This window comes from Struthio camelus, chromosome 15 (genome assembly GCF_040807025.1).
Source record: "Struthio camelus isolate bStrCam1 chromosome 15, bStrCam1.hap1, whole genome shotgun sequence".
Classification (NCBI taxonomy): Eukaryota; Metazoa; Chordata; class Aves; order Struthioniformes; family Struthionidae; genus Struthio; species Struthio camelus.
In genome coordinates, this window is record NC_090956.1 from 376,809 (window position 1) to 394,474 (window position 17,666).

The window sequence follows — 17,666 nt, forward strand, 5'->3', positions numbered from 1 at the left end:
CTGTCAGGTCCTCACAGCCCTCCCACAACACAGAACATCTGCTGATTTAACTACAGCTGATTGCAATCATGATGACAGGGTATTTCTGATAGAATTAAACCTTATCTGAATGAAAATAAAATTCAACCTGATATTTTCAAAGACAATTTTTAATATGTTCATCAGAAGCTGAACTATGCACAGTGAGATCTTTTACTAACCACCACCTTAATGAAACTGGGCTAGATACCAGTGCCTACGCAAATGTTAGCTATCACATCTGAATATAGACACTTCATTGCAAGTATCCTTCCAGAGCTTATGTACCCTTTTTAACTGCTGCAAAATTGGTGTGTAGAAACCTTTACTACCTGGCCAACCTGAACTCTGAAGATAAAGAGTTGCAGTAAAAAATCCTACTTACAAACATGTCAAGCCTGTTGCAGTGTAGCAGTTACAGATCTGTTGTTGCTGAGAGTTGCTCTTATCTTCTTTGCTTATGGATAGGAATGGGAATAGGGTTTTCTGCATAATGAGAACTGGCTTGAGACATGAAATGATTGTTAACAGTCCTTAACTATTTTGCACCACTGCCAACATGTTATAGTGGAATTTACAATGCCAAAAATTCAATGCCTAGTAAAGTTCAGAGTCATGAGTAAAACTTTTGGAACAATTTCCCCGCAAGAAATACATACTATTTTCAACCTTGGGGCATAATTCCCACTCTGTCTGGGCAGAACAAGACACAAAAAAACGCTCCACCATTTTAGGGGAGTCTGACCATACTCTAGATAGGCTTTCTGGGAAAATAATAGTTTAGAAATGTCTGATTCCATTTACAGCTGTGGAAATATGAAATGATTCTGTTTACTTCTACAGAATAACTGCAGATGTGTGCCCTATAGTTTAGAAAAGAAACTAATCCTGAAGAACGGCCTCGGGCCAGTCACACATGACATCTCTCGCTCTTTCAGGAAATAATTTATGGGAAATATGCAATGCTGTCAGAGCAAGTCAGTCACTTCCCTTTTGATTTGCATCCACTTTCAACCTCCAGGTGTGTTAGCCCGCCCCTTCCACATCACCTTTGTGTGCTTCCCAATCATACGCAGAGCCAGAGCAATTATCACAGGAGCTGTACTGAATAAGAACTCCTACTTTATGCAGCTGCTGCTCACTTTTGGAGCAGGATCAGGTCCAGGAAGACCTTAGCTTTGGCTCTGCTTCCCTGAGTTGTAGCTGCAATTGTTAGGTATTAACTGCTCATGTCCCCCAAGGGCCTGCATCATACACCCGTTGCCAGCCCTGTAGCACGCATGAGTGTTAAAACTCAGTGAATCCATGTCTGAACTGCAGCAGCCCTCATTTTAGGCAAGCCTGGAAAAACAAGCAACGTTTCACAGTTCATTTCCAAAGGCTGGTTTGGATCAGCCTTGGCAAGGGTGGCTAGGCTACCTTCATATAACAGTTGTCCTCCTGGGCAAGGACTTGCAGAAGTTTCACTTTTTTCTCATTCTTTCTGTTGTTTTCCCTCAATAGTTCTGCTGGCCTTTTTTTAACTAGAGGTGTCAGTTTGGATCCCTCATTGCGAATGGTGCAAGAATAAGGAGGACAGGAGTTATTCACAGAAAGAGGTGACAGATTGTCTACAACCAGGAGATCCAGAGAATCTGCAGTTTTTCTTTTTAAGCTTAGCCCACTGCTGTCCAGTGATTTTTCTGGTAAGTTAGCTGCTGAGCCACATCTTCTGCTTACCACATGCTGTATCACCTCTTTATTTTCCCTTGTATTTCCAAGCTTCTTCAAATGGGTATGTATGTGGCACTGGAAGTCAGCATTTAGAATGTTACTGCTGCTCTTTTGCATTCCTTTACCAGCATAGTCCAAAGTGTCAGGTTTTGTCCCCTTTATAGTTTTTTCTCTGCTTTTAAAATCTTGCGAGTTACAGCTGTTGCATTTGTTAGAGCTGAAGTCTCTGATGGTATTTTCATCTTTGCTATTAGACAGTTCATTAGAGTTGATAATCCAAAGCCTGTTATCACTGTTCTGTGAGACATTCTCACTAGCAGCTAAGCCTGGGACAATGCTACTATCAAAGCCCTGTAAAACCAAACATACATGGTTGTCTGTCTTCTGGTCAGGTTCATGGATTATGGTACCTGGAGGTGCTTCTCTGAGGTTGTTGTACAGAAGACAACTAAAGGGTTCACATCGTGACCTACTGATAACCTCACTGTCATTGTCAGAGTAGGTATTGTTACATTTAACTGCAGTATCAAAAGGTTGATAACCAGACGGTTGAGGTCCAGTGGGGCAAGAAATTACGTCTGCTTTCTTTTGAATATTTTGATATGTTATTTGCTTATGTATTTCCTCCTCTGGTAGGAAAGCTGAAACTCTGTCATTTGCACGTGTGGAGAAAGATGGAAAATCAGTATGATCTGAACAGGTGCTCTGAAAATCAAGCTCAGTGCAGGCAGATCTGTAGTTGGCATAACATCTCTGATCGCTAAGAGGTTGATAAATTCGATCTCTACAACAAAGTTCTGGATTCTCTGAAAACTGTGTCAAAGGCGGTGAGGAGTACATGTTTTCAAAACATAGAGTCAGACTATTGTTAGCCATAGACTGTGACATAAGAGTATCAAAGCTCTTGTACGCAGAGCTACAAGGTTCTGTGGATGGAGACACAAGGGTATCAAAGCTCTTGTACGCAGAGCTACAAGATTCTGTGGATGGAGACACAAGGGTATCAAAGCTCTTGTACGCAGAGCTACAAGATTCTGTGGATGGAGACACAAGGGTATCAAAGCTCTTGTACGCAGAGCTACAAGGTTCTGTGGATGGAGACACAAGGGTATCAAAGCTCTTGTATGCAGAGCTGCAGGGCCCCATGGATGAAAACATACGGCTATCAACGCTCTCGTGTGCAGAGTGGCTTATTTGGCCTTCGATGATCTCAAAGGCTGGTTCATTTGGTGGTTCCTGAATCAGGATAGATGAGTCATGCTGAGTTTCAGAACTGCACGAAAAAAGGCTTTGGTCAAGCATATCAGGAGGAGATCTTGCCTCCAGGGAGGCAGAATTTGTGTTGGAGCTTTGATAGCCAGATTCAAAGGATTCTTCTGATAGTGCTGACTTCTTGCTGGCTGTACTGCAATTGTAGTCATCCTGTGAGACTTCAGAGAAAAGGGAGTCTGTGTGAAAAATACCACATGGCTGCTGATGCTGGTCTAGATTTTCTTTTGGATTTTGTTGTGATGGCTTTTCTGACTCAAGTCTCTCAAAGATTTTATTCTCATCTGTGATGATGTCTACATCTTTACTGCCTCGTGTATTGTTTTCATCTGCCAGGAGCTCAATGAACATGTTAGCTAGTGCATCATTGTGTTCAACGTGCTCCCTGAAAGTACTGGCATCGCTCTCACAAGGCTCAAACGTGGTGACCCGGTCACGAGTCTCTTCCTGGCTCTCAGCCTCAATGTCTGTTAAGCATTCACAGATTTCAAGAGACTTTTCAACCAGAATTGTCTCAGGGGTTAAAACTGCACCGTAGCCTTTTGGGAACCAGTCTCCAGACTTGCTGTGGCAACTGCAAGATTCCTCAACATTTGTGATGTTATCTTTTACCTTGAAGCTTTGGCCTGACAAACTCTGAGCCAGACAGTTCTTGCAACTTCTGTTTTGGGGAATCAAAAGGAAAGTATAGTTAATGTTTATGTAACAGGAGAATATTTTATGCTATAAAACAGAAATTTTTTTTCTTTATCTTACTTACATTTGGTTTTCCATATGACTCTGCTTTAAGTCATGGAAAGGGAACTTCATTTCATCAATGTAGCACAAAACTGAAAACTGATAAAGACACAGACAAGCTTTAGGACATGTGAATTGTATTTAGTATCCCCTGCAATAGCCAGCCAATAGCAGTTAGTACATATCCTGTTTTTAATGATCAGGAAAAGACATTTTTCGCAAAGCCCTTAAATTACCTTGACATTTTTTACAACCAAATGGCTCTTGGCTGGATTTGGGATTTGATCCCACCATTCCTTCTTCACTCTGTAAGGCAAGAAAGAAAATTGTTTCCTTTGACTGCATTTTGATCTCTGTACATTTCCCTCCTCTGCTCTGCTCTCCCACCTAGCTTGTTGGCATTTCGGCAACAGGAAGTGCTTCTTCTGTGCATCTCCAAATGTTACTTTTTATTAAACTAGTGCAAAGACATTTATATATATGGTGATAAATGTTCTGTGCAACCACAGTCACATGTTCTTCTAATCATGTTTGAAAAGATAAGACAAACAGATAGAATCACACTTTCATATATTACTACTAAAAATGAAAAAAGAAATACAGACATTTAACCATCATTACTGGGATTCCAGCAAAGATTGGGGCACCAAAATGACAGACCCCATAGCTGCAGTTTGCTTTGGATACCATAACAAGCCTGCTCTAATAAGACTGATAGAGAATATTCAGTTATCCTTTCAGCAGATGACAGAGTGCAACTGATTCACGTATATAAAAAATTTGCTTGTGGCGTCCGAGATAAAGGTGCTGAGGAAAAATAAACCATTAGATTCCTGTACTACTAGACATTCAACCAATCTACAATACCAAGATCTGTGTGAACTGCTACTCTATAAACCTTTAAACAGTGTTATACATACTTGGTAAAACAGAAGTAACAAATTACAGCTACTGCCATGATCAGTATGCAGGATACAGGAACAGCCATCTGCAGAATGTCTTCAGTGGTTACTTGATAATCTATTAAATAAACATATACATTTACAGGTGTATGCATGTATAAATACAAGTGCTGTGAATATCATATCTGTCGCTCTTCTTTTGCGACTTAAAATACTGCTAGATATAAAATAAAGCCTTCAGACAAACATGAGAACATATACAGCTGCCAGTGGCAATGAGGTGTAGCATGTCTGAAAGACCAGTATGAGTACTGCACTCAGTTACTGGGAGCGAGTTAGGAGCTGGGAGGGCCCACCTGTGCCCTGAAGCCATTTGCCAGCTCTCAGAGACAAATTTGTCGTGTAGTCCCTAGCATGGCATTACCAACCTCCACTGAAGCACAGTCATGCTTCTTGTGCTCTCTGTTGCTCTTCAGAGACTCTTCTAAAACCTCGGCTCTCTCATGGTTAAAAGTGTTGCTTAATTTCAAGCCTAAATGTCTCTCAGTTAGTTTATACCCACTTGCTCTTGCATGAACATTGCCCTTTGGTTTAAGCAGCTCTTCTTCCTCGATGTCTAATTCCTAAAATACTTGTAGAGAACAAATATATCCTCTTTCAGCTTTTTTTTTGTTCCTCCACAAGGCTAAACAATCCAAGTTCCCTTCCTCTGTTTTTCCAGGAGTTGCTTTTTTAATTTAGTCTCCTTGGAAGCCTTCACAGATTGGTTCACAATACATTCAAAGTGATGATGATTATTTTATTTGCAGTTATATTTTTATTTGCAAATCACTGATTGCATTATTCTCCTCTGATAAATAAGAGGCACTGGGACATGCAGAATGTGGTTTATAAAAGTATACTATCCTTTTGCCAAGCTGCAATTTGTAACAATACTTACCATAGTGAAATTCAACTCTTTCACTCCAGTCACTCCAGTAGGCTGGGTACTCTGTATAGTTACACCGTACACTTACAACGTAATCATACCCTTTCCTCAAAGAGCTTGCAATGATTTCGAAGCTTTTTGTCTGATAGTTAATTGATTTTATAGAAACCTGAAAAGAAAGGGAGAAAGTTCATTTTGACTTTTTTATGGGATGAAGGGTCAGTGGCAACAATTAGATGCTAGTACTGTTAACGTGCTTCAGTGACCTTCCACAAAAGAGCAGGCGAATGACTGTATATATGATCTGCTGTGATACTACTACTTGCTGTCATTAGTGGGTAACATTTGTGAGACGCCATTATGCACGTTCTTCCCCTTCCAGAAGGAGCCTGGCCCTAAAGTGCTGGAGTGCTCTGGACAGCACCCGATATGCCTCGAGCGTGCCAAAGTCATGGGCTGCCTCAAGCTTCCTGATGCCCAAGGAGCACAACGAAGGTCTGGGAACAGAAACGTCATATTTTGAATCTTTGCCTAGCATACTGAGAGCAGCAGGCCAGTCAGAAGAGTTTCAGTCCCTTAAAGCCCAGTTTGAACCTCCCTGGGGCAAAGGGACCTGTGGCAAGGGTGTGCTCAGGAACACACGGGGAGCTGCTCTTGCTGGCCCTGACACTATTGATAATGAAATGATTATAAAGTTCTTCAAGATTTTTCAGCGGATTTTTAAAACCTGAAAGCTGCAGAGATAGAGAATGAAAAGACTGGTCACCTCTTACCTCTGTGGGGTCCTGTTTGCTCCAATATTTTATTTCATAGATCACCGGCTGTCCAGAGAACATGGATGGAGGGGTATAGCTCTCTTCCCAGCTCAGATTGAAATTACCATTTTCAGCTTTCTCAATGGCAAGATTTTTGGGGGCCCTTGGCTTAACTGTACATTAAAAAATACAATTAAGAGCAGCATTGCAATGGGAAAGCACTGATGGACAGAAGCAGAGAGACAGATATTCACCAGAGACCAGAGTCTCATTGCAGTCAATGCATTTAGCCCTTTTCGCTATGCTCTAGCACAAGGATATAAAGGCCAAAAGAGAGTAACTGCAAGTCTTCATTAACAAGCATTGGGTCTTCAAGTTAGCTGAAGAAATTTCAAGTTCTACTTTTTGATACACTGAACGCAGCTTCCAAACTGGAAAAATGGCGATAATCTGTGCCCTCACAGTAGCATGCTGTGCCTTGGGGTAGGCACAGAGCTTCTAACAACTTCTCAGCCAGATTATCTTGGCTAACTGTCTTTTCGAGACTGACGCAGGTTCCTGCTTATTCTGCTGACAAGCAGAAGCAGCATCAAGTATTCTGAAATGAACCAGATCACTGATGCAGATGAATGCCTGCTTAAGACCCTTGAACGATGTCTCTTGAGTGTTTGAGGTGACACATTGTTCTAAACAAGCTGGGTGCTTGTAAAGACAGATACAAACTAAATCTATGCTCTGTCCTAAGAAAGAGAAGAATCATTAACTTTTTATCATTGGTTGTTATAATCCAACAGTAATTACTGGAAAAAGCTCTGTTCAGGGGGATGATTCAACGAGTATGAAAAAATCAGGGAGGATGAGAAAGACAGAAATAGTAGAATTGCAGCAGGGGTAGTCTAGTTTCTTCCTAGAGACGAGAAGTAGCACCTTCCTCGGCCACCTAAGCACCTTCTACAGCCAGAAGCAAAACATACTCAAGATATGTCTAAGCCTTCAAACTGCTGATTGCTGGAAGCTGAGAGGGTACAGCTAGAGGAAGAATCACTCTCTTCTTGCCCCATTTCTTTTACTCTTTCCTTAAGAATCTGCTCCAGAATCAGGTTACTAAGCCAAGTAACCTTGGCTTAGATTTGAGCCAGCAGAGCATTTTTCACCTCTAATAAGGAAAAACTCTTCAGGCAACATTAATGAGGAGCTAGCTAGGATTGCAAAGTAACCCGTATGTTACTAGACGTCCTGGTGACAAAGCAAATAGTTTCTTACCAACCAAGGCTGGTGTAACACTGTAATTCCACATATCAGTCCCATTGAACTGCAGAGCTAGGATATAGGTGAGGCCTGACACAAAATAATCAGAAAATATTGTACAAGTGCAGGTGAAACTCTCTTTTCCATTCTCAGGGACACAGACATCGTTTCTGAAAAACAGACAGAAAGTGATGTGATATTTACATAGTGCTACACACTCCATTCTTCAAAATGCGCAATCAAGGTTCCCAATGTGTAGAGCTAATATAATCTGAGATAAATAAGCTTAATTCCTAGAAACATTTAGCCAAAACAACCCGGAACAGAACTGTCCTCCAAACCCCTAAATAATCTATCCATCCCCAAATACTCCTCAGCTATCTGTATTGCACTAGTGAAAAACTTGATGGAAAACTAAGGATTGATCTCAAGAGGAAAAATTAACACCAAAAGCATCCTTTGTCATGCTTCTGCCTCTGAAAGAGTAGATTAATGACCTGTTAGTATGGAAACAGGTTTACTACATTGTAAAAATACAAGGTTATTTGGATGTCTCTGTGGAGAAATCATACAGAAAGGAAGAGGAAGAGCCCAGATGTGTCTTCCTCTGTAGGACTGACAGGAAGACTCCCTCTGCTGCAGAACAGGGGCAAACAGTCTGGGTATGAACAAGGAGTTATGCTGCATGCAGAGAAGTTCACCTGGACTCTAGGCAAGGGTTCCTCTTACACAGGCTACAGACAGGTAAATTAAGTAAGTTTCTCCTGAAGGAGGTAAACATTTTCCTGAAATGAAGGTTAGAAAAACTTATGAGCCCTAGCACTCCCACAAGTAATACTTGATCACTCCTCTGTACTAAGTGCGAAGAGGTCTGCAGAAGAGCGCGCCACTGAATAGAGCATGCTGTTTATAGCAGCGTTCCATTTTTCCTCTTGTCAAGAAGAAAAATCCTGATTCCATTTTGTCCTAGGCTCCTGTGGCAGGGGGAGGAAATCAAAGCTGACTATAGCATATTTGAAGGTCCAAAAATGATAATGGAATGCTTTATTAAACACTTACTTCAGCGACAAAAATTCCTTCCTATAATAGAGCAGGAAAGCTTCGGAGCAGTTTGTCTGTGTGGGCACCTTCCAGTGACAAACCAGTTCTTCAGCATAGTCAGTGAAGCATGCAAACTCCTGTACATGTCCTGTAGCCATAACTAGGGAGAAGCAGCACACAGTAAGAAACAAGAGGATCAAAAGAATAAATTAAGACTAAGCAGGAACATAAAATCTTTTCCTCTAAACAGAATGATTAACCCCTTGTAAGGGAAGTGAAAGCACAGCCATTTCTCATGTTCTGGGTAAACGGAAAGAGGTGTGTGACAGCAAACGTCTCCAGAAAGGTGAAGACCACCTCTGTGCTCTTGAAGAAGGTCTGCAGTAGAAATATTGTAATAGAAAAGCACAACTCATCTAATACAGACAGACTTCTAAGCACAGAAAATCTGATTTTGATGAGCTCTACCTAAAATACACCAACTTTTAATTATAAAACAGCATCATCCCATGTGTTAAATACACACAGTTCAAAAAACAAAATGCAGACGATGAACAGAGCGAGACCAAGATCTCTGTGCTTTATCTACTCTGGTTCCAAGCCTCCTGTGTGAATGGCCCTCTGTCTCCCTCAAGCAGTTCCCTGTTGCATACAGGATCTCCCTGTCACAGATTTTTGTCTAGTATATGCTTTTCTTAATTTCATTCAGTATTTCCCGTTATGCTTTGTATTTTTCTTTCTTGTGATAACATTCAGAGTTCTGATCAGATTCAGAGTCACCTTGTCCTGGGCATTGAGAGGGCATGGAAAAGCCCTAAATCCTTGTACTCCAATGTTATTAGCATTTGCTATCTCTTTTACAGGTAGTGTTTAAGAACAACTAAGAAAACATTGGTCAAAACAGCTTTGACAGAACTGGAAAGAGAAATGGAAAACCCAACCCTCAGTATCCCTTCCAACCCCATTTTCCCATTGTTTTAATATGCACTGCATAGTGGAACAAGGAGCAGAAGCAGTTATGTGACATTAAGATCGTGCTGCTATTAGGATTAACAGTGTGCCAAACCTGTGGTACTGAAATGTGATCATTTCTAAATAAAGCTGTCAGAAATAATACTTTTATCTTGCTGGATAGTTCTTTCCCTTCTTCAGCGTTTGACCTTTCAGATATTTGTAAATATTTACAGTATCTCCCTTTTCTTGCAGCTCTAATTATTTCTCTCCTGCTCTACATCTCAGTTCCCCACAAAAATTTATAATAGCTTTGGTTGGTTGTTAGCATCCTATTTATTGATATTTTTCTGAATGTGAGTGTCCTAAGAGATTCTGCTAGAAGTATTCCTCCTGCAGTTATATAAGGGCCATATAAAGACATGCTTTCATTTCTGTATAGTAAGCAAATAATTCAGTTCACACAGCCCAGCACATCACTAACTTCATTCTTGTCATTTATATTGCAAATTCAAGACTAATTTGCCACTGATTCACATCCTTTAGCCACTGGGGCTTTGCAGTCGTCTTCATCCCAATGAGCGTCCATATTTCAGATTATTCCTCCCATGCAAGAATTTTTATTGTCAAAAATACCATGTTTCACTATTCCTACTATTCTTTTTCTGTGGTCCCTTTGTATCTTTTTTTTTCCTAAAATAACTTCTGCATACTTTGATATCTGCATCTGTAGATAAACATGCTGGTCATAATGACGTGTTAAATACAATTGGATCTACCACCAGGCCTAGTGTAACTTCATTAGAAAACTGATCCAAAGAGTTTATTGTTTAATACTGTCTCTTTGGTACTACCACCTATCACTTTCACTTCTCTTTTTAAAAGGCCTCCCACAAAACTCGATTACCAAGCAACCCTGGATCACTTGAGTAATCTCAATAAACTTAGTGGGGCTCATTTACGCCAATGAAAATGTAGCGCAATTTCAAGGAATCATTTTAAAGTTCTGTAAGAATCATAATCTAATTTTTCCGGTATATTGGCTGGCTATAAACCTAGAAGTACCTGTAGCTCACAGTTTCATTATTGTTCACATATGTAAACAGTGTCTTGTTCTATTTTAGCTGCTAAGGATAGATATTGATCTTGTAGGTAAAAACAAGCACTCTTAATTACTTCCTGAATGACAGCACCACATTTAGTTCCCTTTTGTCCTGCACTCCTGTGATCCTTCAAAAAAACAACAAAAAAAGAAAAACCATCAGAAGAACAGCAAGTTTAATCTTTAACTTCTGCAATACTCTAATAGCCACACGGCTCATTTATTTTAAAAGAACTGTTATCTATTTATCTTGTTACTGTTGTTTATTTTTGTGTTGCTATTTATATTTTTACCGTTCATTTTTATTATTTTTCCACTTGAAGATGGACTTTTAAAAGAACTACTTTAAAGCCCTTTAAAGATGGACTTTACTATTTTTCCGTGTGTTAATGATCTTACACTTTCAACACCCCTTGAATTATAATGAAGCTCTTCCTGGTGTGCTAAGCTATAAGGACTTGCAGTTTTATCTTGCCTTTTAGTGTCCTCATGTCTTTCCTGCATTGTAAATTATTCTCTGTATTCTTTTCCTGTGACCTTTTCCCTTTTCCATCTCTGGTATGACATTTTTGTAAACCTCAGATATTTGAAAATTTCCTTTTGAAACCACATGCAGTACAAAGTTTGTTTTCAGTTCATGTACTTGAAAAAGGGAACTGAAATACTGGACTTCTTTTTTCATCCTCAGCAAGAATAACGTGATGAAGAAACTTAAAAAATTGAAACCAGGAAAAAGAAATCTGTGAAATTATAAACCTTGATAATTTATAGAAAATCTAGGACCACCTAGATCAAATGACCCAGACAATGTGCACTTACAAAGCTTGATCACTCTAATTCAAATTGCAAAATTCCCTCCAGCATCATCAGCAGCATGTCTGAACTCATAGTACATAAGGAAGTAGCTAATAACCTTTTTTTTTTTTTTTTAAAGGGATAAGTTATTCTTGTTTTGTTTTTTACTGTTTTGGTATGCTTTTCTTAAAAAGAGAAAAGAAAAAGCAGACTATTGTGTAGCTACTTAAAAACTATGAAAAGGAAATATAAACTGATTTCCCAGAGAATAAAGGCATGTTCCTGGAAGATAAGATTTTATAAATCTAACTTCTTATTATAATGAAATATCAGAAAAGATATCAGGAAAATTTTTTTTCATATTCAGCTCCTGCCAAGTGAACTTCAGAAAATAACCATTAAATGACTAGCAGCGCTAAGGCTTAATGCGAATATACATCTTGCTAGACCAAAAGATGTGATGCCCTGCGTGCTCTTCACTACACGTCAGTCATCTGTCCCTGTATAATAGCACCAGTAACAATATGCAACGCCTTACAGTGAGTGCTTGCAAAACTTGTTCAAATCCAGTCAACTAAGTTTTCTAACTTAGTAACTCTACGCACTTTGGAGAACGCACGCTGACAGCTGCCTTTTGACTGTAGGTCTATACGTTCACCCTCCGGTTTATGAGCACAGCTCCCTCAATGTCTATTGCTGATGGCTCCTTTTTGGCCCACACCATGGATAGTGGCAGTTATGAAAATAAGCAAATGCGAGACTAGTGGGCTTTCCACCCTCACGGGATGTTTACAGAGATGCTCCTGGGTCATTGCAGAGAATCCTGTTTGCAGCAAGATGTCCAATATAGATTAGATAATGCGGAAGCAGACAGATGACTTTCCAAACCTCTGTTTCTGCTTCTTGCAAATTCCTATTTCTTAGTGCTAATACAGAAAAGGTCAGTAAAAAGAAAAGATTTGAGAATTTATTGTAATACATGAATATCTCTGATACATGTAGTTACGCATTTTATTCTAGTCAATTAATGGTAGTAATAATATCATCTACTAGTTATTCCTGCTCATGGTAAGGTACTGTCGACAACTACAGTGTAACAATTGAAAACATTGACAAACGTACTTTCATTTGTTGCATATGAAAAGAAAAGGATCCACAGGGTACGCAGTGCAGCACGTGAGATTCTTGCCATCACTGTGCTAGATGTCAGGATTAAGATCCTCTGCGGTGCCTGATCCTCCTAAAGATTGTTCATGGAACAACGAGAACTGTAGGAGAATAAGGGTGATACAAATGAGTTAGAAGACTTCTGTAAAAATTTAGTTACAGAGGATATTAGATTGACACCTGCTGTGCACCTACCCTTTTCAGGTACTAACACAAGAGATGCTGTTTGTACCCAAGATATTAAAAGAGTAAGCACTGGACCAAAACAATTCATTAACAGTCAATATGCCATCAGAGCCATATGATTCCACTCAGATAAATGAAGTAATTTAAGCACGAAGTGCCTGAGCTGTTGACTGTAATATAATTTCACAGTCTTATCACCGTTACCCTAGATACTGAGAACTACCAACCTCTTTAAAAAGTTTTGAGTAAAGACCCTTGCACAGAATGCCAACAGAATGCACATTTATTAAAACAATAACTCAAGTAGAAGTTGTAAAACATATACATAGCCATGATATGAGACCATCCAGCACAACTTCAGAAAAGGAAAATTATGCAGCTTTTATATATTACAATTCTTGAAGCATAGCGAAGTTCATGAACGAACTTCACTATGAAGTTCATGAAATAATCCCTTTAAGAACTCCGAACAGCATTTTTGCTCCAAGATTTTACAAGAAGACACAAAGTAGCTATTTGGTAGAAGATCTTATTCTGGATTAGATGTGGCTACCAGCTTGCACATCGCTAGAAATGCATATGGTGTGAGTATTTGATAACTAGGTAAATTTGTATGTATAGTCATGCTCACTAATATGGGGTGACCGTGACTTTGCATTCAGCATAAACAGGGATAAATCTTGTTCAAAAACACATCATCTGTTGACACAGAACCCTTTTTTCCCCTTCCTCTTATGCTCTTGGTATTTTCTAAACTCCGAGTCTGGACGCAGTGTTCTCACACTTACTACCTGCATGCTGCAGCTGCTCTGCTTACATCTGCAGAGCTCCCAGGTGGCATGGTATTTGCGATTCCAGAACTTCCCGATTCCCTTTGTGTGACTGAGTAAAGAGGAGAGAAACTCTCAGAAGATCTCTTCTAGTAGGAGACAAGCTTTTGGCTTTCTGCAGAAGTTCTGTTAGATTTTGAGGTAGAAGAAACCAAAAAAACATATTCGTTGCTGGTGGCTGAGTACCCTCTGCTACTAACCTAACTACAAAAGTAGAACAACCCTTGACACTTCTACCAGATTTGAGAATGGCCAGACTAAAGGAATTGGCTGAGGGATCAGTAATTTTGTTGTGGTATAAACTCCTTAAGCGATTAGCTTCGGAAGAATTTAATGCCGTTTTGGAAATATGCATGTGGGCACTGTATACACATAAGAGCATGTAGCCACAGATGCATGCTACTGAAGCCATATTCCTTCAAATACCACCTCTCAAAAACTGGCAAGACTCTCAAGAACAGCTGCTGAATATTTGCTGTCAATTAACATAAACACAGTGTGGACAACAGTCGGAATCTTTCCCAGCTGAGTAAGCCACAGACAGAAAAATTACTTTTTTTTTTTTTTTTAAATAAAGAAGCCCATGCCTTTTATTGATTAATTTATCTACATGAATTAAAACAAAACGTAGCAATAGAATCTTAATTTCTACAATACATTTAACAGAACTAGCACTTCTTTTATAGTGTATCTTTACTTCAGCATAAGTCAGACTCTGCTCCAAACCTCGTTATCCAAATTGCCACTTATTTCTTCTATTCTCACACACATGATTGACCGTTCTTTAAAATAAGCTTCTAAAGATTAAACATGGAAAATTTCAACCTTAGAAGCTAAGAAATAATAAACAATTATTTTAGAAATAAGAAAATTGTGAGTGCAAATAGATTAGAAAGGAAACTGTTTTGGGACCTTACAGGAAGCAGTTACTGCTCATCAAAAGGCATACTTTAACAATGAATTTCTCATAAACACTCAGGAAAACTATTACTCAAAAGCTGAGTTTTTCACTTTTGGAACAGACAAAATGTGATTGAGCACACTAATAAAATTTTTGAAAAGAACACAAATGCCTTTTTGCAGCTTAGGGAAAAAGAAAAAAAAAGGAGCAAAGTGCTCCAGCAAACAAAATCTTTCTCCTCCTCTTTTTTACTGGCATTCTCAAGAGAGGAAATGCTTGCTTTTCAAGTCCATTGCTGAGAAATAGTGTCTCATGACTGCAGTTCCAAGAAATTCTGAAAACTTTTGCCAAATAAACCTATATCACAAAAGCATGTATGAATCAGCAGACTACAGAGCAAAAATCTATCTCCCGTATGAAAAAAGTAGTTTGGGACAGTTGGATGAAAGTGGATTTAATCCACAGCTCTAATGAAAAGCAAACTTTTTTTTTTTTTTTTAAAATAAGAGTAGTGGATTATAAAACCAATACCAAGGGTTAGGGAGAAAATTTAAAAATGACAATAGCTTTCCCACCTGTAGGGTCTTAAGTTTTTCTTAATATTGAATAATGAAATATTAAACTTTTAAACTTAAAGTACATAAGTATATAAATGTTATATAAACATGCTTAATACAGTGTATAAGTATATATATTAAACTTAATAAAGTATATAAGATATACAGAATATTAAGTTCTCAGTAACCTGGTAATCCCAAGAATTATTAATGTAACACTGCATGTTTGAAAAAAAAAATAAAGCACCGAAAGCCTACGTGACTTTCCCAAATCTATGAAAGCAATCCATCAAGTAGCTCTATGTGATTACTGGCCCAAGTCATATGCTTAAATCACCTGATTATTCCTATCTTTTAAAAAAAATAAAGATGTAATTGAACAGATTTCATTTAATCTTGAGGAAAAAAAATATTTTCTAGCCTAGACTTTTAAATAAATTTGGGTCACAGTTAATCTACAGATATAATCTGCAAAACTGTTATGCTCAAAGGGTAACTCATGCACAAAAGACAAATGATGGTTACTTTTACCTAAAATTCCTTAATCTACCTTTGCTGAAATTGTGCAGTTAGAGGACCACTTACCGTTTCAAAACTGGGATTTTAATTTTAAAGAACAACTTGTCTTATTCTTCTGGATTTAAAAAATCTGCTATAACTGCAGACTAAAATCAGATAAGCAGTACAAAACAAAGCATGATTGCATTATTAGTCAACTGATTTTATATCAACATTTGAAAAGAAAAAAGCTAGGAGATAATTTTTCTCCTGTATTATCACTACTATTTTTATTGATTTTTTTCCTAAGTGCCAACACAAAATGGTAGACCTACAGGAATATATCTCATAAAACCTACTCTGATATGCAATATGACTGTCAGAGGCAACCACACAAGGTATACCTACTGTAAGAAGCGTGGGTGTCTTAGAATAAGCCCAATTAAGTTTTCAGAAGAAATTGGACACTAAGGAGAGAGTCTTGTACGGTGCATAAAGGAGGAAGTTTTGATGAAGGCGAAGCTAGAAGATACTTTGGAGTTTTGGTAAGGAAGGATGGCAACACTGGTGAACAAAGGGCCAAATGATTAAATTTAACAGGTCCCACTTGGCATTATCTAAACTAAACAGAAAACTATTCCCTTATGCTCCTTTTTCATGCTTCTTTACCATCTGATTAATATGGCACTGTGTTAGCGCTGTCTCTACTTGCCTTGACTGCTGGGTTGGAAAGGGTGGAGTAGCAGAAAATCAGACCCAGAATCAGGCCCTTAGATTAGGGACTCTTTAGAGGGGAGGCTTTGTCCTGTTTTTTATCTCATAGGGTCCTGTTTTTTATCTCAACGTACACATATTACTACATGGCTACGGAAAGAATTTCATTTCAAAATGACAAATTTTAAAGGAACAAGAGATCTTTTATTTTATAAGTGAATAACTGCACTAATATTTTAATGCCATCCTCATTGCATAAAGTCCTCCATCTAGTTTGGGGTGCTTACTGTTAATGACATTTTACACTCCCTATCCAGTGCAAGTTCAGAGGCATACAAACGAGATCTGCATTTCCAGCACAGTGCACATCTGGATAAAGCCTGCCTTGTAAGCGAGAGAACAGCCTCTCAAAATGCATGGATGAGTTCTCCCTAGACAGCTTGAAACTTGTCAGTTTGCATTTATGACTTAAGCTGGAGTGTCTGTATTTGAATATATTCCCTGTTGAGATGATGGAAGAAAGCAAAAGGCATAATGACGTGCTGTTTGGGCCTATAATGAATACAGTACTTTCACAGAGTTTGCCAAACTGCAAAATCATGGCCTGCCAGCAGCCAGATAACTTCAGAGATTTTCTAACTTAGACCCAATAGAACCTACAGAAACTGCTGAATTTGAACATCTCGAAAAAAGGCCGGTCCGCAAAGGGCCTGGACTACAGCGACTGGAACAGCCGCCCAGAGCCAGAGGTTCAGAAACGCAAGCTCCGTCTGTCACAAAGCGACCTCCGCCCGGCACGGCGCGCGCTGGGAGAAGTTTTTAAGGGAGGAGGCCGGGGCTCGGAGCGTGACCCCACCGGCGGGGGGCGGCAGCCTCGGCGCTCCCGCGCGCTCGCGCCTCCCGCCCCCGGCGAGCGGGGCCGCAGCGGGAAGAGAAGGAGAAGCGCTTCGGTTCCCACACCGGCGAACGGGCCCCCGCCGCCCCGGCCCGGCCCCCCCGCCACCGCCCCGGCCCGGCCCGGCCCGGCCCCCCCGCCACCGCCGCCACCGCCGCCCCCCGCCCGGCCCGGCCCCGGCCCCCCCGCCGCCGCCACCACCACCGCCACCACCGCCACCACCGCCGCCGCCGCCGCCGCCGCCCCCCGCCCGGCCCGACCCACGCGACGCGGCCGCTGAAACTCACTCGTCCCAGGCGGCTCCCGCCGCGGGCAGCCCGGCGCGGCGACAGCGTCCTGCCGCGGGCCGGGGCGCGCAGGCGGCCGGGGCGCGCGGAGCCGTGCGCGGCCGGCGGCGGCCGAGGCGGCTCAAGCCGGTCCCACCGGACGCTGACGCGACCCCCGACGCCCTCTGGCCG

The 17,666-nt window shown here is 40.3% G+C and overlaps 1 protein-coding gene across 9 annotated transcripts; it reads right to left on the reverse strand.

The window, feature by feature from the left end:
• Nucleotides 1-131: 131 nt before the first annotated feature.
• Nucleotides 132-17,577, reverse strand: IL4R (interleukin 4 receptor). Of its 9 annotated transcripts, none has more exons than XM_068907915.1 (11): nt 17,496-17,529; nt 13,605-13,695; nt 12,583-12,728; nt 8,631-8,772; nt 7,587-7,741; nt 6,342-6,496; nt 5,581-5,737; nt 4,659-4,758; nt 3,975-4,044; nt 3,761-3,837; nt 132-3,661 (listed from the first exon to the last, which is right to left on the reverse strand). In XM_068907915.1, exons 3-11 carry the CDS (start codon nt 12,650-12,652, stop codon nt 1,429-1,431), a joined length of 3,159 nt encoding a protein of 1,052 aa, XP_068764016.1. In that variant the 5' UTR covers nt 12,653-12,728; nt 13,605-13,695; nt 17,496-17,529; the 3' UTR covers nt 132-1,428. The 9 variants fall into 9 exon arrangements, with proteins under 9 accessions (XP_068764016.1, XP_068764017.1, XP_068764018.1 ...); XM_068907916.1 differs by having other exon boundaries at nt 13,602-13,695; nt 17,496-17,511; XM_068907917.1 differs by lacking the exon at nt 13,605-13,695 and having other exon boundaries at nt 17,496-17,577.
• Between the last annotated feature and the right edge of the window lie 89 nt (nt 17,578-17,666).

Bases quoted from the DNA above. Each gene is read 5' to 3' on its own strand.
- IL4R (XM_068907917.1), bottom strand. From the start codon at position 12,652: ATGGCAAGAATCTCACGTGCTGCACTGCGTACCCTGTGGATCCTTTTC. The intron at 8,773-12,582 runs GTACGTTTGTCA...GCTTCTCCCTAG, and splicing joins TTCATATGCAACAAATGAAA to TTATGGCTACAGGACATGTA. The intron at 4,759-5,580 runs GTAAGTATTGTT...TTTATTTAATAG, and splicing joins AAGAGTTGAATTTCACTATG to ATTATCAAGTAACCACTGAA.